This window comes from Brachyhypopomus gauderio, chromosome 13 (genome assembly GCF_052324685.1).
Source record: "Brachyhypopomus gauderio isolate BG-103 chromosome 13, BGAUD_0.2, whole genome shotgun sequence".
NCBI classification, from domain to species: domain Eukaryota; kingdom Metazoa; phylum Chordata; class Actinopteri; order Gymnotiformes; family Hypopomidae; genus Brachyhypopomus; species Brachyhypopomus gauderio.
In genome coordinates, this window is record NC_135223.1 from 3,593,805 (window position 1) to 3,620,600 (window position 26,796).

At 42.3% G+C, this 26,796-nt stretch overlaps 1 protein-coding gene across 12 annotated transcripts in view; it reads left to right on the forward strand.

Annotated features, from left to right (window-relative positions):
• asic1c (acid-sensing (proton-gated) ion channel 1c) overlaps positions 1-26,796 on the forward strand; it is a 146,259-nt gene that overhangs the window by 65,459 nt on the left and 54,004 nt on the right. For 6 of the 12 annotated variants that reach the window (XM_076970624.1, XM_076970617.1, XM_076970618.1 and 3 more), the window contains one exon: positions 17,181-17,331. In XM_076970624.1, the coding sequence (XP_076826739.1) occupies positions 17,247-17,331 (85 nt within the window). In that variant the 5' untranslated portion in view covers positions 17,181-17,246. Of the gene's footprint in view, positions 1-10,561; positions 11,758-17,180; positions 17,332-26,796 lie in introns of all 12 variants that reach the window. The other 6 variants (XM_076970613.1, XM_076970616.1, XM_076970615.1 and 3 more) reach the window with 2 other exon arrangements.

Genomic DNA, 26,796 nt, shown 5'->3' on the forward strand with positions numbered 1-26,796 from the left:
CATAAGTAAGAGCTAGAATTTAATTATCCATCACAGCAAACGGCACAGCATTATCTATGTCCAAAGCCACAATGGCTCAAGGGTGTTAATTATTTTAAATAAAATACACACTGGCTATACCAAAGTTCACCTCTGACCACATGATTTTGCAGTATTACAACAGTATTATGTCTAAATATCTAGTTAGGACAAAACTAGAGCACTCAATGAACTAAGTTATAATCATTGTAACTCCCGAATATCATCTGTAGCGTCTTTATGCGTGTGCAAATGAGGGGACTCGGAATTTTGCACAACACATGTTGGTTTGAAAACATTTCTCCATCGTGCCTGCTGCTTGCATGTGCTAAATGAAATTGAGCACTTTCTTCTTTGATTTACAACTTTGACCCACCACCTGATTAACTTTCTGTTCCACCTCCTGACGGATGAAGAAAAGTCTACAGAAAAGCCACACCTCAATATAAGCGGCATTGTTCAAATCGTGGGGAAAAAAAGGAGCGGCTTATAGTCCGGAAAATACAGTAGCTAGGTAGGTAATTAAGCCTAAAAAAGTGTATGCCTTAGTTTTTGTCTAAATACATAGCTAGCTACATTTAAAGATCTTTACTCATATATTTGAGCCTTAAGGTTTTTAAGCCTTAGTTTTCATCTAAACAGCTAGTCTAGACAGATTAAACATCTATCTAGCTAAATTTAAAGAGCATTATTAATTGAGTCCAGTTGTGCTGAATTCCGACTCCTCAGCAGAATCCGAGTCCCCTTTTTTGCACGCACATAAATATTCTACAGATGATATTCAGGTTAAAATTAAATATAAAAAGAGATATTTTTTAAATAACCATTGTTGAACGTAGAGACGTGCTTTATGTGGAATAGCCTACACGTCCAGATAAGTCACCAAAATAAAAAAAGACCTTAACCAGATATTTCAGTCCTGTGAGTTGCAAATATATATATTTTTTTAATCCTGAGAATTAAACTATACGTAGTGTTTTCATAATTAGCATGAGAAGCATTCGATCCCCAAGAATGCCATGGTAACAACCAATCTTTGGTACATTTATATTCTTATTAAAAACATTTAACACCCACGAATCAGTCTTTGTTTGGATATAGATAATGATGTGCTGTTTGCTTTGATGGATAATTAAATGTTATCCCTTATTTATGCATAGAAACGGCAGATATCTGTAGCATCTTTATGTGCGTGTAAACGAGGCAATTCGGATTCTGCAGAGGAGTTGCAATTCGGAACAGCACCGATCAACATAATGAGATACTGTATGTAAGGGTATTTGTGATTCACTGTCCATAACACTCAATCAGCATGCTCATGTGTGTATCTGCCTCTTACAACTTTTCTTTCTCTCTCTTCTTGTTGTGAATCTGTTAACACATGGTGGATCTATGTCTGAAGACGACTGCTATGGAAAAAAAAATATATTGTGATAAGATTTTTTCCCCTTTCGCCCAGCCCTTCTTTGACATGTTGTCTTTAGATGGCCACATGTAATTGTGAATTATATTCATTTTTATCTTTGCATTTCTGTTTGTCTACACAATGAATGAGTGAGCCCCATCAGAAAAACATGTTGTGGATCCAGAATGTCCTCTGATAAGTGTGCTAAAAGATGCACACTTAAAGTATGTACTTGGTTACAAAATTAAAATCAGCGTAGTAACCATGTTTTTGAATTTACTGTCAATGTCATGGCTATGTGTATTGCTATCTGTTTTATATGATGCTTTGTAATATGTTGAGACTGATTATACCTTTAAAATGGAGAACCCAGCATGTCAGCTTGAGCTTGTAAAATAGCTACAACATTAGCAATGGGGAGGGATGGAGAACAGCCTTGTGGGATGGCAGTGGTAAACATCTGGGCTCAGCTGTGAGCCATTTGTTTCATCAACATGATGTGATCAGTAGCTATTTCTCAAACCCAGCCACATCTCACATTTGTTGTAATGTCTTATTTTAAAACAGTGAAATAAGTAGAGCTCCTTCAAACCTCAAACACACACACACACACACACACACACACACACACAAATACACCTCTGCAATGGGATGTCCCTATACCACTGTACCATCTAACTCCATTAACACTCTGTCAACATGCCTAATATAAAATGTAATTCTTTCCATTCCACTGAGGAATGGTGCGGCCACCAATGTAACCCTCACATCAAGCCGCGATCATAAAAGAACCACGTCAGTCGGGATTCTCCACCTCTGGAGCTCTTAGAGCAGATGCGTTAAGGGTTGAGCATAAAGACCTGCCAGCATCAGAATGTTCTCCCACACCATGCTCCGTCTCGCTGAGTGACAGCACAGTTCTGCTTCTTCTGACGGGCTTTCCTTGGCATGTGTTCCCCCAGCCCAGTGACGGGAGAACCAGGGGCTTTCACAGCAGGGGGAACAGCATCTGTTATTTACTGATACAGGCGTAATGTTCCCTCCGCAGGGTTGGCAGTAGGGGAACTCGGGGGCAGCCAGGCGGTGATGTAACCCTGCACGTTGAGAACCGCATTACTGCTGACTGCATGCGGAATCGCGTACGGGCGGAATCGCACACCAATACATCTAAACGGTGTGCCTGTCGCACAGACCTGTTTAGTCAAATCAGGGAAAAAATGATTAGAGACATGACATGACAATTTTACATAATCCATATGAGGAGAGAAAAAGGCTTTTTATACAAAGTTGCGTTCTATTGAGAATGCCTATGTTCTCCTTTGAACCTCTTAGCTGACCACAAGAGGTCACCATTACCATGAAGAAGAAGAATAGTGTCTCCTATGTAAGAAATATTTTAAACATTTAGAAGATATCAGAGCTGAAACTATCAACATTGTCATAAACAGTAAGGCTTTCTTAAACGTCTTTTGTGAACACTACAGTGTAAAAAGGTGCTTGTACAAATTCCATGCACTTATGCATTTTGCTTAACAAAGGTTAGCTTGGCCTGTGAGGAGACTACGCATGTGATAAGAATGAGATGTATAGAGGCTCTAAATCCTGCAGATCTGTTGATAAGATGCAGATTAACTGTGAGGCTCCTGAAAACAATGGCTTTGATCCTGGTTAGTTTGATTCTAGTTAGTTTGCTTTCGGAGGACAACTGAGCCTCACTCTCCTTCCTCAGAAGTGTCTGAGAATAATAAAATCAAATGTGTTGCCTAATTCTATATAATTCCTTTTATGCTGCAGGAACACTCTACTGTTCTGTACTATAGGGAATTATACTGAAACCCCCACCATTTGTATTTGGCAGAGTTGTTCAGGATGTAAACCTTGAACATTTACTTAAAAGAGCCTTTTGCTTTGCTATAATTTGGTAAAGTATAAAGACGAAGTGGACAGAATTCTAATCAATAGTAAGAATTGTTTTCTCAGCTGTGTGTGTAGAGCCCATTCAGTACTGAATGCCCAGACAAGAGGTCCCTAAAGCATTGTAGCACAACAATCAAAAATAAATCTGAGTGAATTGAACTTTGAAAACTCTCCCTATTTTTCTCTGTCTGCGTTACCATGGTTTCATTACTGAACAATGACACTGCATGTCCTATACAACACTTAGTTAATTAATTGGATGTATTTGTGTCACGGTACGGCGGCCCCCTACTGGTCGCCCCCGTCTACAGCAGCAGCTTGTCATGTGGGTGTGGCGTTGTGTTCGTCCCTCAGGTGGGCGGAGCCCGCGATCCGTCTCACCTGAGGGTCGTTTGTTCGTCTATATATGTCTTGTCTTTGTACCAGTTGACTGCTGGTTATTATATCCTTAATTCGGATCAGTTCACGGGTTTTGGTTTGCGCACTTTACATATTAAACCATCCTATTTCCCTGAGACTTGGCGTGATCGCTTCCATTTATTTTCGCTCACCCTGCCCGTCACAATTTGAGCAATTTCTGTGCATTTGAACACAGACTCACAATAATAACTTATTGGTGACTTCCATATGGATCCACACAGTAATTAAGTAGATTTTTTTACAGACCTTTGCTTTGTTCTGATATTACACTCAACTGTGAGAAGTGAGACATTTCCACAGAAAACCTTTAAAAAATATCCTGTCATTTAACTAAATATAAACAGAAGAGAACAGATGAACCAATCACATCATCCACTCCTGTAACTGGAGTTTTAACAGGTGTCTAGATGAAGTATTTAGATTTCTTCCTGTCATGGCGCTATTCATCGAGTCCCAGCTCTTCTTGAAAATTCCTGGTAGTCATGTGGGCTTGCACCTAACCAGACTCTCGGTACTCTCCAAGAAACTATGTGCTATGTTACACAAGTTGGCTCATGTAGCTTCCCTGCCTTTGCAGCAGCTGGCTGAGAGGGTGTGGCCCGAAGCTCCCAAAGCTGAGCTTGGGTCCCATTGATGCCATTAGCTTTTTATAGCAAGAGTTCAGTGTTCTGTTCATTCTGGGTGGGATGGACTTGTTCCATCTTCCTGCTGTTCTACAGCAATGCTGGCCAGTCTTGGCACTCTACCAGGACCTGGACCCAGAATGACAGGATGGCATGTCATTCAAAGCTACAGCAACTTCCGCAGCTGTAGTCGTGTGTCACTTAATTTCTTTAAGTTGGTTCTTACAGGTGAATGTGCGAAGTAGAACCAAGAACCAAGATCTGACACATCCTTATTTTTAGTAAATGTAGGCAAGTCAATTTGAACTTTTTTTGTTTCACAAACTAAAATAGGTAGATCTTGTGGTTCTTTATGTGCTGAATTTGAATGTTCTGCTGAAAATTCACTAAGTATAAAATTAAGAATTATGCTGAGCAACTTGAGGGAAATGTACAGTCTAGAGATCTGTAGTGTGTGTGTGTGTGTGTGTGTGTTTTAATACAGAGCCAGGAATCTGGAAATTAATTGGCCTGGAAATTCATTACAGGACATGAATAACTGAACACACAGTGTATGCCAGGGGTGCCCAATACGTCGATCGGAAGTGTCGGTCGATCGTGAAGGAATGTGCGTAGATCGCGTGACATTAAAAAGTAGTGGATGAATCGCCCATCTGCACTGACGGTTGTATTTTGATTGACATTCATGGTAGCCAATCTGATGTCTAGGGTTTGACATACGCAAACCCCCCCCCCCCCCCTTCAACAAATTACGTTCGCCACCTCACAACCCCCCACCCCCCGGTATATCTTTCTGACGTGGTCATCTTATAAGTAGCTCGCAAGCTGAAAACTTGTGGGCACCCCTGGTGTATGCAATACATATAGTGTATGAAATAAATGCACACTTATGATATATATATACACTACTAAAACTAACTATATAACACACTTAAATGTTTCAGAACATCAAATACTCTTAAATATTAGACAAAAATAACACAAGTAAACACATAATGCAGTTTTTTAATTCTCCTTAAAAATAAAAACTTTTAAAACATTCCAAGCCAACATGGCCCTGTGTGAAAAAGTGATTGTCCCCTAAACCTAATGACTGTTTGGGCCCTTAGCAGCAACAACTGAAACTGCAAAGAGTTTGCAGTACCTGCCAGTGCATCTTTTACAGCACTATGGAAAAATTGTTGTAATTCAGCCACATTGGAGAGTTTCCGAGCCTTTTTATGGTCATGTCACAGCATCTCAATCGAATTAAGGTCAGGACATTGACAAGGCTACTTCAGTGTATTTGTTTTGTTTAAGCCATTGCAGAACTCAAGTGTGATTCAGCTTGAAATCACGAACAGATGGCCAGATATTCTCAGTCAGAATTTTTTGGTAGACAACAGAATTCATGATTCCAGTTACCACAGCAAGTCATATGGGTCCTGAAGCAGCAAAACAGCCCCTACCTCCACCACCACCACACTTTCACACGGGGCCATGTAGATTTGGATTTAATGTTTCGGCCTTAATAATAAAAATTTAAATTTAAAAACTGCATTTTGTGTTTACTTGTGTTATCTTTGTCTAATAATTACATTTGTTTGATAACCTGAAACATTTACGTATGGCAAACATGAAAAAAATATATTAGGTAGGGAGCCAACCTTTTTCACACCACTGTACACACCACTGTATATTAATATTATTAAGAAACTAAGAGCTACTGAACTGTTTTAAGTAGGGGTGTGACGAAACACTCTCACGAGACGAGACGAGACACGATATTGGGTTCACGAGGACGAGACGAGATTTTAAGAACACTAAAATGACAAATTATATGGCTGGACAACAGACTTATTTAACTGAGTTACACATACATTTTGAAATGTTTTATTATAGCTCTTAACATGCATTATGTAAGCATGAATTTTTAATAAACTTCTTTCTCTACGAATTGAAATTAAAATAAAATTTCATAAAATAAATTAAAATTATTTAATAAAAAAAGATTAAATATTTCTCCTTTTTTCAAGCGCAAACATTAGTGAGTCCCTGCTTAATGACTGTGTTTGAGACTGAAAAGTCTGTCCTAAATGTTTTCGTCGTTAAGCATGACCCTAGATTTAGATACGCTTTAATCGTCAATACAGTATATAAAAAAAACGAACAATGTTCTCGCGCGTACAGCGTGAGAAAGAGCAATTGCGTTGTCGAGTTGGGCTGCGGTGGAGGCTGCGCTGCCTCCGCTTATTGTACACAACAGTCCACAACACTACATCAACACTCCACAACACTGTAACAACACTCCACAACACTATAACAACACCACAACACTCCACAACACCCCACTGTGCTGCCACTGCTCTTCCGCGCACCGCGCAAAATAAAATAAAAGTCGGTCGTAACTCTGGTCCGTCATTAACCGGACCCGTCGTTAAGCTGGTCTGGTTTTGTATTATGTGCTAAACAAAAAGTTCTTCTCTGTCAATACAGAGTGCAAATAGTGCAAACAGTGCCTGATCAAGTATGTCACTGAATTTGCTGCAATTTCACTGCCATGTTCATTTTTAAGAATATTAGCAGGTCTACATATTAGCATCCCCACACTGCTCCCAATATCCTTTGCTGTCTCAACTTGCCAAAGCGCCGTTCTGTCCCTGCTACCTCTGTTCAAGTGAGATATGTTGATTTGAGTACTGAGCTGTGGTGGTGCTGTAAATGTCTCTGCATTGTGCTCGTACAATTATTTTCATACAATGTTTGCATATGGTCCGTGTCTTATCAGTCAATCTCTTGCCATTTATCATTTCCGCGGGGTACCTAAAATGCTGCCCAACAAACGATTTGAAAGTGGCGGGGGCATCTTCAATAGTAATACCTGTATTTTCCGACGTCATTCTGGTTGTTTGCTGGATCACAAATCTTGCGGAGTTACGTCTCGCGAGATCTCGTGACACAAGTTCTTGTCACACCCCTATTTGTAAGTCATCGATTTGGAATCAAAAGCACTGACTCATAACAGAGAAATCTAAGCCAGCCTGTCTTGCTGTGTCAAATCAGGAGGAGAAGTTCCCCATCATCACACCGCGGGACGTTATTGCAGACAAGTGCTTACTAATAACTAGTATGGCTGAAGAGTAAGGCTGTAGGGAAAATGAAGAAATTGTGCCTTTTTATAGTCAAAACAACCAGTTCACCATCAATAGCATAAAGCTGCAGTGTGAAATAATGCAGCAAAATCATGTGACTGTTACCACAGGGCCTCTTTATTTCAGGCCCATACACCAAAGCTTACCTAAAGTTTTACCTAAATATTTGAAAACTTGGTCCTCTCTTGTTATCTACAGTGTTGCGAATAACGCCATTAAAAATAACGGCGTTAGGTAACGGCGTCATTTTGTCAATAACAGGATAATGTAATTAATTACTTTTCCTGTCGTTACAACGCCGTTGACGTTACTGGTCATTAAAAGCGGTGCGTTACTATATATTGATATACTAACAGTAATGCGAGCGGATCGCTGCCCAGGCTAGTGAGGCAGGGGCGCAGATGGCACTGGGGACGGGGGGGACATGTCCCCTCCAGATTTATATTGACCCCATCCGAAATCTAGCATCTACAAGCATAAACGTATATATTGTACAGCTTGGTCCCCCTCACTTCAGAATTTCCATCTGCGCCCATGTAGTGAGGAGTAACAGATCTCAATAGGTCACAGTTCTTGGTGTAACACCTGTTTAACTTAACAAGTCAGTAAGCGATTGGCTAAGGCAGCGTTATGGTAGCCAATCAGAACCCGTGTTTTACACGCTTGCCGAAGCACACCTCTCTGCCAGTGACACACGACACAAACGAAGAGGCAGAAATGGCGATTCAGGAGCAAGCTGAAGAAAAAGTAGCATTTTCAAGGTGGCGATATAAACATTATTTAGTTCCTGAATGTCTACCAGACTGGGTATTTGATTTATTTAATTAAGAATAGAGGTTTTGTTGTTAAGTTTACTTCTGTTGTGAACAAACCAGTTGTCTCAGGTTGAGAGAATTTAATTAAATTTGATAGATGTAAATGCACTTTATATAGTGTAAAAGGATTTTTATCCTGGACTGGTCTGTGGATGTGCAATAAATATCAAAAGTTAAACACCTTTCTGATCTACTCATTTCAACTGACGGTGAAAACTGCTTTTTCAAAAAATCCTTATTCACTGGCATATAATTTTTTTAAACTGTAATGCAAATAGTTACTTTTCCTGGTAATGAGTTACTTTTATTATAGAGTAATTCAGTTACTAACTCAGTTACTTTTTTGAACAAGTAGTGAGTAACTATAACTAATTACTTTTTAAAAGTAACGTTCCCAACACTGGTTATCTATGTTTATTTTGATAGTATTAGCCATCCCTCTTTGTGTCGGATTACATGTCCGTTAATGAGGACTGACATGCATGACAGTGTATGGAGGGTAATTACATGCACTTTCCTACTTCAGGCATCTGAATGTGTCTGAATGGCTTTAGGCTGCTGTCTTAATATGGTGTAATACCAGGGAACTGGTCTTGTGACCCGAGGGTCATGGGTTCGATCCCCAGACCTGAGGCCATGACTGAGGTGCCCCTGAGCAAGGCCCTTAACCCTCAATTACTCACTGAGATAAAAATGTAAGTCGCTCTGGATAAGGGCATCTGCCAAATGCCATAAATGTAAATGTAATACGCATTGGCCTTTGCTCTTCAACTGTTTATGAAAATGTAGAGGCATTAGAGGCAAGTAGAATTGGAGTAAATGTCATCAAACAGAGGTCTGTCTGATTGGCTCAAGCATTTCACAGATTATCATGATGCTATTATGTGGCAGTCACACAAAATTACATTCTACATTCTGCTCACGTATGTTTTGAAAGAAGAAAAACTTTTTTGAAACTAGTTTCATTAACTTGTAGAATGGAACTTGTAACAGCTGGCAGCGATCAATTTTTCATGGGGTAAGACGTCAATTACGTTTAAGCCATGGTAACTGCACTCATTTAATTGAGAATTCCAGCAATAAAATATAATTTCAATGAAGGTTCGGCATGTCACTTTTGTAAATGAATTTTATATGATATCAAACAGCAATGACTCCATATATGACATAAAACATGTATCAAGGATAGCTTGTCTCTATGATGGTTATAGATTATTTCTGCAGACTATAATTAATGGTAAATGAAGCAGTCTATTTTAATATTTTGTTTGTCAAAACCAGTTGGAGCATAAAAAGAAATTGTATTGAGGCACTTTACAATGGTGATTCATGGAATTAATAACCATTTTATATTTCATACTTGCTCGAAGCTTTTTCAATGACATAACAGTCTTATCATGGAGGTTTTATAATTGATTATTTATGTTGATCTGTAATGGTGGCTGTCATGAAGTGGGAGGCTTGTGCTTTTTCTCCATAGCAACATATGCACAGCAGTGAGCTAAAAGAGCAACAAACCAAATGCATTAAAAAAGCAGCGGGAAGTTTCGTAGTTCGGGAGCAGGCAGTAACACTTGTAGCACTGATGCAAAGATCAATAACACTGGAGGAGGGAACTTCTGGGCTTAAACAGGGGAAGAACAAACTAGGCACAGGTGCACATTATTAGTAATGGGGTTATTGGGAATGGGGCAGGTGCAGTGTGTGTGAATGTGTGTGTTAAACCTGAGTACCGAGAACCCTGTGACAGCTCCAACAGCATATGAAGCATTAAATTAAATACAGTTTTAATTTAAAGCAAACACTTTAATAGTTTTGTATTCTACTACAACCACTGAAAGATGGTCCCAGAAGTAGTTCTGATGTTATCAACCAGTAGCACAGACTAGTATTGGGATCTGAAAGGAACGTCAGGGCAATCAATAGTGAAACAGCAATATTGACAGTGCATTCCAATTTACACTAGACATTTACAGTGTTGTATTACCGCATGCTACATTACAATATACAAAACCACCTGCTTATTAGATGATTAGATGCTTAATTAAAGCTTAAAGGTCAGCAAATTAACTTTCTTTTAAACGTCATTATTAATGTTTTGGTTTGTTATAGATTCGCTGACCTAAAACCTAAACCCTTTGAGCCTGTTGTCTCACTAAATTGTGAAATTCTGTTAGGGGTCTTTGGACTTTACACATCTTAGAAGTATGATTTTATTTACTTTTTTCCCAGCAAGATGTTTCTTCATTCAAATTGTCCAACCTGTCATCGTGAAGAAGAAATATCCTGCTGCAAATCCATCGACAGGAAAATCTGAGTGGGAGGGATTTGGCTACCTCACACAAAAGCAAAGCAATGAGGATCTGCAGCCACACACTGTCTTTCTCCAGGAGCAAGCAGGTGGGGAGGAACTGATGTGAGGAATCTCTGATTTCCTTACGACCAGGGATTAAAAAGAAAAGCAGAAGACAAGGCAGAAGCTAGTTTCATCCATAGATCGCCTCTTGAACCACAGAATCACTATAGAAGCGATGGACTGGACAACGAGAGCTTCTGGTGTCCTCAGCTACGTCAGATCTGGAGCTCCGTAAAGTACAGCCTGTTTAATTTTTACTGTCAGAGGGAACGTGTTAATGTGAGTTTAACGAATTTATGAACTCACCCTACACACAACTCCCAGGAGAGCGTCAGAAGCCCATTCCCCCCAAAACCAGTGAACCTGGAAGAAAGTAATGACCGTGCAGGCTGGATCTTAAAGGGGTCGCATTGCGTGCATACAGAGCGGGTGTTTAACTATGTTGAGACAAAGTTCAGTTCAAGAACCCACAGACAACAGGGATGAACCTCTGAACACTCTCTCCGTGAGAAAACGCAGTGTTATGACGTCTGACACTAAGATGATCACGTTGGCGTTTGTGCTCAGGACCAAGGTTCATGGTCTGAAATATATTTTCACCACCGACAAATCCAAAGTCCAATGCACGTTGTGGTTCCTTGCCCTGTCTGCTTGCATTGGACTTCTGTTCACGTGGTCCTGGAACCGTGTGTTCTATCTCCTCTCCTACCCCGTCGCAACTAAGATCTACATGGCGTGGGCTCACAACGTGACATTTCCTGCCGTTACGCTGTGCAACCAGAATCTCTTCCGTGTGTCGCGCCTGACCAAGGCAGACCTGTACCACAGTGGCTACTGGATGGACATACTTCACCAGAACCGTTCTATGAACAGGAAGAGCGCAGCGATGCTGAAACACAGCCGACACAGGGAGAGGTTGATACGCAAGCTGGACTTCTCCGACTACAGCCCGCCTCCTCACTACCAACTCAATACCACAGAGATGATTAGCAGAGTCGGCCACCAATTAAAGGACATGCTTCTGGAGTGCAAGTTCAGTGGGAAAATCTGCACTTCTAAGAATTTCAGTACAGTATGTACATTTTTGATAAGAATCTAACATTATGAACTTTTAAAAAGAACTTCACCACAGCATGTACATTTTTACAAGAATCCCATTAAAGTCTAAATTTAATGAATTGTGTACATTTATGCTTGTGATATGCAAACGTTTTTAATTTATTTTTCTGAGAATAGTGTTTGCGTGTGGGCTGAAGCTATCCTGACATTTTTATTTAAATCAGTGCTTTCGGCATGTCTGGAATGATTTGCTTTGGCACTGATCTAAGGCGTTCATGTTCTTTTTAACACTGGGGTGGCCCTACCTTAGCCAAAAGGCTATCATCCCTGCCACGTACCAGAGCTTAGCCAGAAGGCTAGGGTTGGGAGGTGTGATAAGCCCTTCTTACCTCCAGTGTTATGTAAATGAGGCGTGTCTCAGGTGTGGGTGGTGGCTGCTTCAATACACACCTTTGGCTGCCTGCCACAAGAGACTGCAAGCTCTCTTGCAAGAAGTCACAAAGTGAGAAGAAGTCAGAAGTCACAAACATAATATTTGAATTATAGTGACATATAAGTGGCATATTGATTATTCAAAATGGCACTGATTTTTTTAACCTTATTTTCAGTATTTATTCTTTTGAAAAACTGCCCATAGGTAAAGATATTTTTACATACATTTATACAAAAAACCCTCAGCTACTTGAAATAGAATAATAATCTTGAGCAATTTTAACTTATCAAGATGGTACTTTTTAGTGTGTCTCTTCCAAAAACACAACAACAATCTTACCAGAAGAGATTTCCGAGTCACTACTCTCTTTTTTTTGCCCCCCCATCTTTGGAGGACAACTTTATTTTTATGTAAGAATAAAAAGAAAACAATTCTGTAAAATACAGTACAATAGTAATAAAAATAATTGGTGGGACATACAGAGAAAAGAGAAGGAGAGAAAAGAGGGTCAGTGTTCAGTGTTCATGGTCAGCCACTGGTCAGTGTTCATCCACAACGTCCCCTCAAAAGCCCTCAATGTCTAAAATACAGTAAAGAGTACAGGAAGAGGTGCCTTACACTATCACCGACTATAACAGCCTAAAATGTGGTGTCCCACCAGCCCCACTGCAGAGAGTAGCCTGTTCAGCCAACCCCCCCCCCCCCCCAAAAAAAAAAGTCAACATTGCCAGAAATTTTGATTCAAGTTAGCTTTATTGATATTCGCACAGTAACGAAACGTGTTACTCTGCACACACCTGGCACTGCCACATCATCTCTTTTCTGCACTTGCCACATGTAAACTAAGTACAAGAAATACAACGCTTAGTGGCATGATTATTCTTGCAGCCACACTTGACTTGGCACAATGCCCTTTTCCCTGTGTCAGGTGTGGGTGGTTGCTGCTGAACCTTTTCCTTGGCCACCTCCTTGGCTGCCATATGAGCCTGTCCAAGCTCTCCTGCAAGCTTCACCAAGAAGTCTGCCCATCTCTCTTTTACACCTGTGCATGTTGTTGCTCATCTATTGTGATATGCCTTCCTGGGTTGTAAGCATTGAAGCAGTTGGCAACGAAAGACCCCCAAACATTAGAGACTGCAGCAAACGGGTCAGTTGCAGCTCGTTCACTGCGCGTGTCCATGCTGTACACACATGCGTGTGTCCTGGAACCGGTATCGCTGCATAATCTTCATGATGGAGGGCTGCTGCATTGCTGGATGAGGATGGCAATGTTCAGGGAGGGCCATGAACCAGTTTTCATGCTGTGTCGTCTGGTGTGCATGCTGAACAGTCCACTCCTGTATGGTCCGAAGCATTTTCAGAGAGATGAAACAGAGGAAACTCTGTAAGCGACTAGACACTTCACTTCTGGCAAAAGCAGTTGGCTCTCCATTCATGGGATGGCATTCAATTGGGCTGTGATGCCTTCCATAATGTCTACCAATCTCTTCCTCATGCCACACTGTGCCGTCTTTTGCCATCTCTGTCAGCTGCTCGTGTGACTCCATGTGACCTCTCTTTTCTGGAGGTGATGAAGTCTCGTGATCCACAGGAACATAGGTTTGAGATTTGATTAGTGAAAGGTTGAAATAATGTGAAATTGACACAAACATATTTGAATTATAATTCCAAAACATCTCAAGTAAGCCTCTTTTGTACTTATGTAGGATTGTTCTCACACTGCAAAAAGTAGCATTTTATTAGTCAAAATAGCTCTGATTTGTTTTACCTTTTTTGAAATAGTTTTCGTCTTTTGAAAAACTGCCACTAGGTAAAGATATTTTTACATTAATTTATACAAAAAAACCCCTTAGCTTCTTGAAATAGAATAATAATCTTGAGCTATTTTAACTTATCAATATGGTACTTTTTACAGTGTGTCTCCTTCCAAAAACACAACAGCCATAACCAGTAAACAAAAAAGGACATTTAGTAAATCTTACCAGAAGAGATCAGCTGCTCGTGTGTCTCCATGTGACCTCTCTTTTCATACATATTCACCCAAACACATATACAGCCTCACACACACACACCCACAAACATTATTTTTATTAGTTTTTAGAACTTTGAGTTGCATGTATGTATGAAAGGTGCTATACAAATAAAGGTTATTATTATTATTTATTATAAAAAGGTATATTTATTATAAAAAGGGAAGGGCAGAAAAAAAACACAGCTCAAATGACCACTGCAATGGGGGAGGCCAGGGTTTTTTTCTTCTCTATCTGAGTCAGTGAACACATCCAGCAGAACAATGAACTGACACCATCACCCCCCCTAAGTGGTTGCATGTACATAACAAAGGGTGGCCTAATGGAATGCAAATGTCCCCAGAACTGCCCCCTGGTGGAGACCAGGTACAAAATTTTGGAGTGAAAATGCTGGTAGTCCTAGTGTTAAAAGCAAGAATGAAAAAGTGATGCAGGTTGAAGGACTGCATAAGGAAGCCCATAGGCATAATTTTACAACAGCACCAACCTGCATTCAAAACTGCACCATGACAAATTTCTAGGTTGGAAGAAGCATGAATAATTAAATATGTGTCTGTGCACAGATGAGCTGAATATGTCCTACAGATAAAACTCCTCTCTGACTAGGGGTGCACGAAATGGACTAGAATTGCGATGTGCGATAACGTTGTTGGATATCCCGATATCGATGTGAACCACGATAAATTAAGATTAAAATACAGAAATGTAGTGTCTCTCTGAACAGCAGCACGTTAATTTGTTTAGTTTTTTACTGTGTAATGAATCCAGAATAATTCCAAATATTTTGCAGGTTTATTCAACAATAGATTCAATCTAGGTTTATACTTTCACGAGTGAGCGACTCCGCACACCTCGTTAACCTCCGCGAACGGCGGAAGCGTTTAATCTTGCCGTGTCACATTCTTTGCAGTGTTGTCCGAAACGATATGTAGGCCTAGTAGTATAAAAAAACACCCCTCAAATACAGGGGAATGAACTTTTACCTGACCAATTTTAATGTTGCTTTGTGTTTCAGGTTTGAAAAGTGCTGGAATTTAGGCTAAAGTATTTGAAAAGGCTTGAAATTGTAACTACTTCGTTTCACAACAAATATCTGTCTGACTGAACAATTCTCTTGTATTACGTTAACAAATACGAGCCTCTTGTAATTCCAGGACGAAACATGAGAGAACGTGAAGACGTTAAGATTGGGCGTTTTGAAAATAAATATCCATTAAATAATGTGATAAAAAAGCGAATTATTTCGAATCATTTAGAGTATTTGTATAAATATTTAATTCAATAACGTGCTGGGAATTATTGAAATGGACCTTGAAAGTGACATACAAGTGCTTGAATTCCACCTTGTATAGGCGTATGAACCCTGCAAACATGACTGTTCTCATTGCGCCGAGACGCGGCGCGCGCGAACTTTAAATAAATAATAACATTAAATAATGTGATAAAAAAGCGAATTATTTCGAATCATTTAGAGTATATGTATAAATATTTAATTCAATAACGTGCTGGGAATTATTGAAATGGACCTTGAAAGTGACATACAAGTGCTTGAATTCCACCTTGTATAGGTGTATGAACCCTGCAAACATGACTGTTCTCATTGCGCCGAGACGCGGCGCGCGCGAACTTACAAAATTCGAGAGGTGCACGACCTCGTGAATCGACAGCGCGCGAGGCAATTGCACACGGGCGAAGCCACCGCGATTACGTTATTTTCGCCTCCCGGACCCTCGCGCCGCATCAAGTGTAAACCAGGCTTAAACCAAATCGCGTGTCTGATGAGCGTGTTCACCCCACTCCAGGGTTGCCAGGTCCTACAAAAATTTTCCGCACAAAATCTGCGAGTGTAAGTTGTCGGCGGGGGGGGGGGGGGGGCTGTTGCGAGTGTGAACTGGAGACAAATTAAGTATTATATCGCGATCGATTCTTAGTGTTGACTTGTAACTTCCGCAGTAGCCCAACTCAAAAGTAGCCCAAAAAACCGCACCGCGCGGCCCCAGAATTTTTACCCGCGGCTGGATTTTCAAACAAGCCCAATTTGGCGTGAAAACCGCGAACCTGGCAACTCTGCCTCACTCTGCCTCTTGCCTACTTACGTCACGTGATCATAGTCTGCAGCGCGAATAGCTCCCTCTATTGCTGGACGAGGATAACGCAATTTGAGTTTGCTGTTATTCAAGGAGTTATCGTGGCTCTTTCGATGTGTTTATCGTGAAACTTCACATCGCGATAACGATAAAAATACGATTAATCGTGCAGCCCTATCTCTGACACTTCATAATAATGAGACACCTCAAGGAAATAATGGCATTTGTGATGACATAAAATATGTGAAACTGCCATTATAAAATTGTAAGGAATCTATCATTTATAAAAGTGATCTTTCTACATTTGCATATTGATTTTCAACACCCAATGATATTCTCTGCGTATTAAGAGTGCCTACCTAACAAATTAATGCCTGCACAATCTGCTGACCAAGACCTTGCCTTATCTGTCATCATCATTTTCAATTCAACATTTAAGTGATTAATGCTCCTGACTATTCAAATGTCGGTAAGCAAGAAATGAACAAGCTAATCTGCTGCCTGATTGAAAAATAAATGCACTTCAAATGCTGAGAGAGCTCTACTGTCTGGCTTCATTCTGGAGCCTTTTTAAAGCTAGCCAGGACTTGGGTACGGCACACCCAGAGAGTCCTAATTACAGCTCTAAGGGTCTCGTCAAAGCAGTGGCGGTGGCCCAGATCTGTTCATTATCTCCATGGTAAGTTAAGCTGAGCATGACCGCAGCTCCGTTGGAGCCTCCAAACTCGGCCCGATGTGGTGCCGTACAGTGCACAACGATTAGGACCAGAGTAGATTACCAGAAACTTCAGAAATCGCTGGACGTGGGTGGACGGACTGTTTGTTTGTTGTTGTTGTTTTGTTCCTGTTATTGCAAACCTGCTGATCATGACGCGTCTCTCCCCAGATTTACACACGATACGGCAAGTGCTATACCTTCAACTCGGGCGTGGACGGCACCCCCTTGCTGACGATGCTAAAAGGAGGAACAGGAAATGGCCTGGAGATAATGCTTGACATTCAGCAGGATGAATATCTGCCAGTGTGGGGAGACACAGGTAAAAGAAATTGTTTAATTCAATGTTTGAATGGTGGAAAACAGAGTGAGTAAATATTACATTCATTAAAAGAACATCACATACAATTAATAGTACAGTGGTTGTGCAATGTAAAGTGGTCAACATTTAGACTTTTTAAAGGCTGACACTTGTCTTTGTACCTTTAAGATTAAAAAATACAAAGAGAGAATGCAGCAAATATATATACTGTAGGTATTTATCACAGTTTGTGTTCATTTTATTTTCACATCTGTCTTAATACATCATATTTTTATGGTTGAGTGAATAGAAAACATCTCTGTGTAGCTGTGTCGTGGAAATTTCCTAATAAATGGATGAGGACTCAGACGTGGTTAAATGATTAATTTATTACAAAAATATAAATATATATAAATAGGACAAAGACAGATACAAGACAGACACAGACATGAGAGTCTCATTCAAGCATGACAACTCTGAAGGCAGGGGGGCGCTCCCCCTGCTTATATACAACCTTAAACACAATTCAGCAGTTCTAACAGCAGGTTATCTTTAGCACAGCATGTTCCAAAACATAAGCGTCCAGCAGGCTACCTTGTCTCACATGTGTGTATCTCCTAATATGGACTTCCCTAGAGTTAGCGGAAGCAACTGATGTAACAGTTGAACACAGAGAAAGCTAAATGACCCAAGACTAGTAGCCTAGTGACTACCAGTTAACAGAGTGCTCTTACCCTCAGCACTCTCCCTGACCTGGGTCACGTATAGCACACATGCATAATATGAACTAAACATGGTTACACTGAATCACACTACTTCATTATTGTAGTCCTTCTGCTTAGTCAGAATGGACATGTACTAAATCATAAAGTTCATAATGATCTCTTATAATAACTAAACATGATCTAATCAATGATAATTAGTCAATAATCAATCATTTCTCTCACACTTCCCCCCTTTGATTCTGTGTAATCATTAAAAAGGAGAGAATAAATCATTAATTTCATCATAGAATATCAGCTTAAAACAGGCCCTGGAGTCAGTTAAGCTGCTCAGGGCCATCGGGCACAACCCAGCCAGTCGCCAGGTCGTCTCAGACGTCTTCCTTAAACAGACGTCCCAAGGAGTCTGCTATCTCAGGCTCCTTTAAGTCGTCGTGCAAGGCCATCTGAAAATGCTGACGCATAAGGCCAGTAAGCCACGACGAACAGCAAGACAAAATACAAGGCACTAAACACAACAACAGCTAAATGATTATTACAATTGGTAAAATCATAGTCAGCATCCAATGTCCCCATGGGCCTAGACATGAAGTGATCCACCCAAACCAGGTTCTTGAACCCCGGCCTTCATGTGATCAATTAAATCAGTAATATTATCATAGTAATCTGGAATGCTGAAACAACATGAAACATTGATTTTCTTACACACATCTCCTTCTTTTATGAGGAGGAGGTCTAAAGCTAGTCTATTCTGGACCTATACTTGTCTAATTTCTTTCACTTCTTTGTTTAATAGGTCCAGGGCAGTCTCAGTACGAGAAGCCAAAGTCAGAACTTGCCATGCAAGTCCGTTGATCTTATCTATCGTCGCTGTAGTTCCCCCTCCGAGGAACAGTGACCATCCCACAGCAACCGCTGGGGTAGTCCAGGGGTCTGCCAGCGTGTAACCTTTAAACTTACCAGGGATCCCCTCCAGTGAGGCCTCCCGTGGGACACGATCTGGTATGGTATAAATTGACCCTGGGGGGGTAAGGAAAACTGGAGTACAACACCCTCCCCAGGCGAACTGAAAACTGACCCCTGTTGTATGATCTCTCAGGTAGAGCAGAGTAGGTTTTCTCTCTGCATGCCCACATCGTCGCCCAATCTGTTACTGGGTTCACGATGCCATGACAGGAGGTGAAACTCCATTTTGCAGAGGAGTTATTTAGTCTAATGGTGCATGTTGATTCGTCTCTGCCTGTTGCTACCAGATCAACCTGGCACTTGGTGTGCTCTATCCAAAGATGGCCTTCAAGGCCCCCTCTGTGCATAGACACCACTCTCCCTCAACAGGGGTGGTGTCAAATGTCATGTTGCGAATGCCGACTCGTGACACCTCGTCATTTGAGTCGCAGGCGTTTATTTCCTATGATCCATACTTGCAACATCATCACCTACCCAATCAGGAACCTTACCACTGTGAATGATGGCGTGAGACATGTTGTAGAATTGACCTGTTATCAATCTCGCATATGGGTCTGTTAATTAACATTGTAGCCATTTCGTAAGTGATTGGTGTTGGTGTTCACGGCATGTGGAAAGGATGGCAAACCAGGCAGGGCTGGTTTGGTTTCACTGCAGTAGCAGTGACATTGGACATTACACATGCTTTCTTTCCCTCACACCTCTCCTCCGGTGTGGGGGAGATGACAGTTACCCCTCCTGTTGAGAAAAGCATCATGTAAAAAACAACAGCATAACATTCATTCTGGCGGCTGCTCTGGAGCTCTTTTGCAGTGGGTGTGGTGTGTCCACGTGGCTCGGCCGCTGGTCTTTACAGCTGTGTTGGTTGTTAGCAGCACGTGGATCTCTGATCAGCACCCAGTCTCCCGGCTGGAACTCGTGCAGTGGATTCTCCGACACCTCTGACAGCTTTGACCTGCTCAGACAAAATAGAGACAAACTTGTGCAGGATAACATATTAATGGCTCAACGTGTGTGTGTGTGTGTGTGTGTGTGTCCCATTCCGGCGGCACTACTCCCATGTTTGGAGGCCTTCCAAACACAATCTCAAAGGCTGATAAGCCTGTGCGAGCTTGGGGCAGAGTGCTGCTCTGTTCCCTGTTTCCTGAGTTAATTTCCTTTAAAATTTAGTTAATTTAGCTCCTTTAGCCCTTCGTGTACGAAGGGAGTGCCATTGTCACTCGACACCCTCCTGGGTAACCCCCATAGTGGGATTATTTCCCTTAGTAGCATCTTTGCCACCGTATCTGAATTCTGCTTTGTGGTGGGGAAGGCCTCCGTCCATTTGCTAGACATACATACACACAAGCCTGTATTTCAGCAGGTGTTAGTTCAACAAGATCAATTTGCCAGTGTTGAAAGAGTTCGGTCGGCGGCAGGTGTCCGGCGGGTGCATGTTTAGGTCTGTTATATCCCTGTGGTGGGATACCAGACATTGTGTATAAAAATTTTGGGTGAGTGTGGTTATTCTTAGTGCATGCTAGTGCATGCTACTATCCCCCCTTTTGCTCATTGTGACTCCTACCATGAGCAATCTCAATCAGTCCTCTCATGTAGGCTGTAGGGACACACGGCTTACCTGTCTCCGTGTGTGTGTCCAGACTCCCCCCATTGTTTTGCACCCCCCCTTTTGCCCATCTCTGTTTGTCTTACATTGTGGCTTGTGTTTTTATTGCTCTGGTTGTTAAGGGTGTGTCTTCTCTGTTACTGTGATCTGTTAGCATCATTTGTGTGTTTGGAGCCTGCAAACCTGTGTTGGGCTGTGGAGTCTGTGAAGGCATTGCCTTTTGCTACTGTGTCGCCTGTTCTGGTGTGTGCGGCACATTTGATGATTGCAGTTGTGAGATTAGTTGGTGCTTTATCTTTGACCTTGAGCTGGTAAGGAATGGTGAGCTCAGCTGCTTGGGCAGAATAATGTGGCAGGGGTGTTATTGTTTACAAAACCTTTTTTTTTCCCTTTAAAATTCGAGAAACAGCATGTTTGACCCAAAGGGCGAGTTGAGCGTACCCCACTATATCTCTGAATGCTACCAGTGCCCGCACCCCGGCTGCCCCGGGGTCTAGTTTTCCTGAAAAGTAGGCTACTGGCCTCTGTCTGTCACTGTGGGCTTGAGTCAAAACACTGGTCCTCTAACGTCAACACTCCCCACACACATACGAACACTGAACACACACATCAATTCCGAACTTTTATTTCAGAATTCAAAACTGTTCTTAAGACTCATTTGTTCAAACGGGCTTATTCTCTTTAACAAATGTTATTTTTATCTCTGTTTGTTGTGTCAGAATTTCAATACATACTACGTCATGACCCAGGAAGTGCACTTTTTTTCAGCAATATTGCAATTTTGCTTAGGAACCTTGTGGCCTTCCCTTGCTAGGTGATGTAGCAATGCCACTATGGCCCTCTTTGCATACTTCTCATGTGTTTACACAGAGTATCAGAACATCTATGTAGTGCAACAGTGCAATGCCCTCTGGAAGTTTCAGAGAGGCCAGACTGTCTCGCAGCGCTGCATTGTAAATGGTGAGTGATGTGTATGTTTTTTTACTTCAAAGGAAAATGCCAACCAGTACTGGCTATCTGGATGCACTGAAAATGCATTTGCTAGGACCACTACACTGAACCACTGGCTATCTGGGGGAATCTGGGAAAGAATATTGTGAGGATTTTGCACTTTTGGGGCTCTAACGTGTACTGCTGCATTGACAGCCAGCAAATCCTGCACAAACCGCCATTCTTCCCGCCCTGGTTTCTTAACTGGAAAAATTGGAGTGGGCACGGGTGAGTTAGGGCACAGTACGATCACTCCAGCTTGCCTAAGTGATTGGAAAAACTGGCCTAATTCCCTTTGAGCGCCTCAGGCTTCAAAGGGTATTGATGTTGTTTTGGCCTATAGTCAGATTTTGGGGTGATGTGTATGGGCTCACACCCCCTGTATGAGCCCCAACATCGCTCTTACCTGGTGCCCATAATGTTGCAGGAACAGTTCTGAGTTCCTCTTCCTCTCTTTTTTTTTTTTTTTTTTTTTTTTTCCCTGAGAGGGTAAGGGAGGCAGCTAAAAAAATATCAAGGGGGTTAATCAGTTCCACTCCCCGCCTGCAGGGGAGCCAGCACGGCGCCGGCTGCATCCACGCCCTCCTGCTAGGGCTAAACATGGTGTTCCTGCCAGGAACTCTCTCCCAATCGGTAATGTCAGACATCTCTGTCATCCATTCACCGATGTCCTGCCATTGAGGCTCCTCGCACACGTTTGCTAGTGACACGTGTGGTTTAGATCGAGGAAATGAGAACAGGTCTTCCTGTTCTAATGGGGTTTGCACCATTGCCGCAGCCCACACGCAATCCCACACAATAGCAGTGACAACCAAACAATCATGTTTTCCAACCTTAAATTTATCCTCAAAACCTCTATCGGGGCCCTCACTCACATGCAGCGTGCAGTGCAGTGACCCCTACGGTCTCAACATCAAATCACCTGGCAACAAACTACACACTTCACACATGAAGTGTTCCCAACGCTCTCCTCCTGCACTCTGCAGCTCATAAGCATACAGTGGAACTCCTGCTGATAACTGAACCCCAACACAGCTAACTCCCACTCCATAAACAACCCCTCAGGCCTGCTACTCAGGCCCAATTTACACATTAAATCAAAACCCATAACATACATTTAACAGTTAAAATTAAAAATGAATGTTCAAATGTATTATTTCATCTACATCGGAGAGGCTTTTTTTTTTTTTTCTTTGAATGGGTGGCACCACTATAAACCTAAATCTTTTATTTTAGTGCCGTTTACAGTCAGTGTTATTTTAGGCAGGCCCTGCGGCCCTACACTAATCTTCTGCAAGCATTGATAAATTAAATGATAATTTAAACCAGTTACTTTCCTTTTTGTCGTCTTCCAGTGGTCCTGTACCGTCCAGCCTCTCCGCTGCCCGTCAATCTATGAAAGTTCTGTTTCTCTGCTCAGCATTTTCTTCATTTTCAGGACAATCTCTTGCAAAGTGTCCTAGTTTTCCACAGTTGTAACATTCACCACCTCTCCTCTGGGGTAACTCTCTCGTCTCCATCCACCTCGTCTTCTTCCTCTGCCTCTGACGTGGCCCCTCCCGCGTTCTCTGGGAGTTCTCTGCACCATGGTCTCAGCTTGCTTCTGGATTTTCTTGTTCACTCTCCATGCCAGCTGTGCCTCGTGATGCTTGGCATGATCTTCTATGGTTTTCAGGGTGGCGTTGTTGTACCCAATGCACTGGGCTCTGATGAGGTCACTGATGTCTTTTCTCATGCTTACCAGGAAGCTGTTTCTCAGGTGGGCTTCCCATGGGCTGGCCTCCGCCGGCCTCCGCTCGTGTGCTGGTGCTACAAGACCGCTGTGGTCGGTGTGAACTCTGGTCAGTCTCATGAGGAAGTCGCTGACAGGTTCTCCATCTTCTTGTTTACATGCAGCTATTTTGGACGTGTTGATAGTGGCTGGGTGTGCAGCTTCCAGCCTTGTGACCAGGTGTCCTACCATCTCTCTGTAGGGCCAGTTTGGATCCTCCTGTCCAGCTGCTGGCGGTTCCCACTCAGTGTTGTGGAGATGGACGTCTCCTGGTGTCTGGTCTCGGTCTATCTTGTTTGACTGGATGACAAGACTGAACAAAAGCTGTTAGTTCTTCGCCGAAGCGCTTACCTCCCATCTCTGTCGGTTTACCCAGGCCCACCGCCGCCTTCATGATGTCATCTCCTGTCCAGTGACGGTGGACCATGATGTCTCCTTCAGGGCCTGTGACCTCGACCATTGGGAAGGTCGTTGCGCACCCTGGGGTGGTCAGTTCAAGCATCACCTGACCCTTTCTTTCTGTGGCACGGCTTCTTGTGTGTGCTGCCACGGGTGAAGCTGGCGGCGGGGGTGGTGGTGGTGGCGTTGGGGAGGTGGCGCTTCCCATCGTCCGGCTGGCGCATTCCATCGCCTGGCGGACGTCATCATACGGGACTAGCGGCCCTGGGTGCAGCGGCAGCTGTTGGGCTGGTGGGAGTGAGGGAGGCAGAGGTTGTGGTTGTGATACCTGATGGGAACTGATGGCACTGGAGCTCGCAGTGCAAGTGTGGCAGACAGAGTTTGCTGTCGTGGTGGCGCCAGAGCTGGTGGCGCTGGAACTGGTGGTGGAGGTGCGGGAGGCAGGGGTAGCGGCTGTGGGTGCATCTGAGCGTGGCGCAATTGCTGAGCCGGGTTGGCTGGCGCAGATCTCGGTGGGGCAGCGTCGAGGTCTGGTCGGCTACAACAACACACTGAGAGACTTTGTTAGTACACTTTTTAATCCCTACCTGTCGTGCTTGCCTTTTCTTGGCTTCTTCAAGCCAACATTTAGCTTTTTCTTCCATATCTGCTTTATGTTTAACAAAATACTTGCGAGTTTTTCTCTATCTGCGACCTTGGGCTCTGTTTTTATTCTCTCAACTAGTCGGCGCAGATAGTCTACACTCAATGTTCCCTTTGAACCAAACCCATAATGCTAAAAAAAACCCACATGTCGAGTTACATCTTCTAAATAATCTCTGGTCATTTGGTAATTTACACTTATAATAATTATTATTATTATTATGCTATGAGCCTCCGATGCTTTACTCTTATTATGTATTCTACCCAAATGATGTTTACCCATAATTCTAGATAATCCCAGAGATGACCCTTCACACTTTTTTTTTTTTTTTTTTTTGTGAGGGGTCCAAAAAAAAATCCCAAATCAATTAAACACGTCAGAAAAAGTCCTCAAAATTTAGATCCGCTACTGCATACCAACGTAACAAACAGTTCCACCCGCCCCTATCGGATATCTCTGCCGCTCCGGAGCTAGCCAACACCGTATTACGTCTAATCAGTGCGCTTCTGCCCAGCTGGATCTCTGGCCAGACTGACGGGCGCTAGGCTAAGTCCTATCTCGCGTGGGCGATATCGCAGTATCCCCACCTTATAGACTTTATATTCTCAGGCGATACCTCTCTGTATCCCTGTAGGCGATACCTCTCTGTATCCCTGTAGGCGATATCTCACTATATCCCTATCGTATAAACAGAGATCATCCGGCGGGCAGACACTGGCGGATATTTAACACTTAAAAACAAAAAAATTCCTAGAATTTTAAAAACTGAAAATTCCCACTCACTGCGGTTTGTTTGATCGGGCGGAGAACACCACCGGAGACTGGCGGTGACATCACTCCCTGGATAGGTACTTTCCCTTTGCTCGTGGGGTTCCCACTTTGCCCAGCCCAGCCAGGGATCTCATCCCCCGGGGAGCGTCCTCGAAGATCAGTCACCGCCTTTCCGGGGTGTCTCTCGCCGATCCTGTTCGTGACGCCAAATTGTCGTGGAAATTTCCTAATAAATGGATGAGGACTCAGACGTGGTTAAATGATTAATTTATTACAAAAATATAAATATATATAAATAGGACAAAGACAGATACAAGACAGACACAGACATGAGAGTCTCATTCAAGCATGACAACTCTGAAGGCAGGGGGGCGCTCCCCCTGCTTATATACAACCTTAAACACAATTCAGCAGTTCTAACAGCAGGTTATCTTTAGCACAGCATGTTCCAAAACATAAGCGTCCAGCAGGCTACCTTGTCTCACATGTGTGTATCTCCTAATATGGACTTCCCTAGAGTTAGCGGAAGCAACTGATGTAACAGTTGAACACAGAGAAAGCTAAATGACCCAAGACTAGTAGCCTAGTGACTACCAGTTAACAGAGTGCTCTTACCCTCAGCACTCTCCCTGACCTGGGTCACGTATAGCACACATGCATAATATGAACTAAACATGGTTACACTGAATCACACTACTTCATTATTGTAGTCCTTCTGCTTAGTCAGAATGGACATGTACTAAATCATAAAGTTCATAATGATCTCTTATAATAACTAAACATGATCTAATCAATGATAATTAGTCAATAATCAATAATTTCTCTCACACTGCATCATTAGATCATACACCAGAGAGGCAACAGTCTACCACTAAATTATAGTGGGGCATTGACATGGAATCTATTGTTGATATCTTTCAAGATTAGGGTTAGGGTTAGTTAGAAGTGCCAATAACATCAAAGCAGGCATCATGGCCTGCTAAATTCACTGAGTGAAAATAATTTGTTTGGTACATTTAGGGGAAAATAATTAGGATAGAAATACCTTTGAGCAAATCCTGCAAGATTACAGTAGTGGATGGTTGAAAACCTCTTTCAGCTTTGCAGACCAGCTTTTCACCTGATTGAGAACACCGTCAGGCAAAGGCAAAGATGGTCCAGCCATTCAGTTGTTGAATAACCTTATAACATTTACAGCCCAGAATATAAAAGTCCCATGTTTTCCCCCAACATGTTGTAAGAGGCATAAAGAAGGTGTGGAAAATCAGAAGGCACTCGTAATCTGTAAGATGTAAGAATCACTGAAACATGGTGGCATGAACTTGCATGTCTGACAGTGGAACTGCCTGTCTTGTCTTTATTGATGGTGTGAACGCTGACAGATCCAGTAGGATGGATTTTGTGTAGACCCACACAGACCATAATTGCTCAGTTCCAGACAATCACTTCAAGTCTCAGTGGATGGCATTTGACATAACCGCAGCACAGAGACCTGAAAAATGCTACTAAAGCAACTATGGGGTTTTCAGAACCAGAAAATCTCTTTACTGGATGAGTCGGTCACCTTATCTGAACCACAGTGAGCAAGCATTTCACTACCCAAAGCTGAAGGCAACAA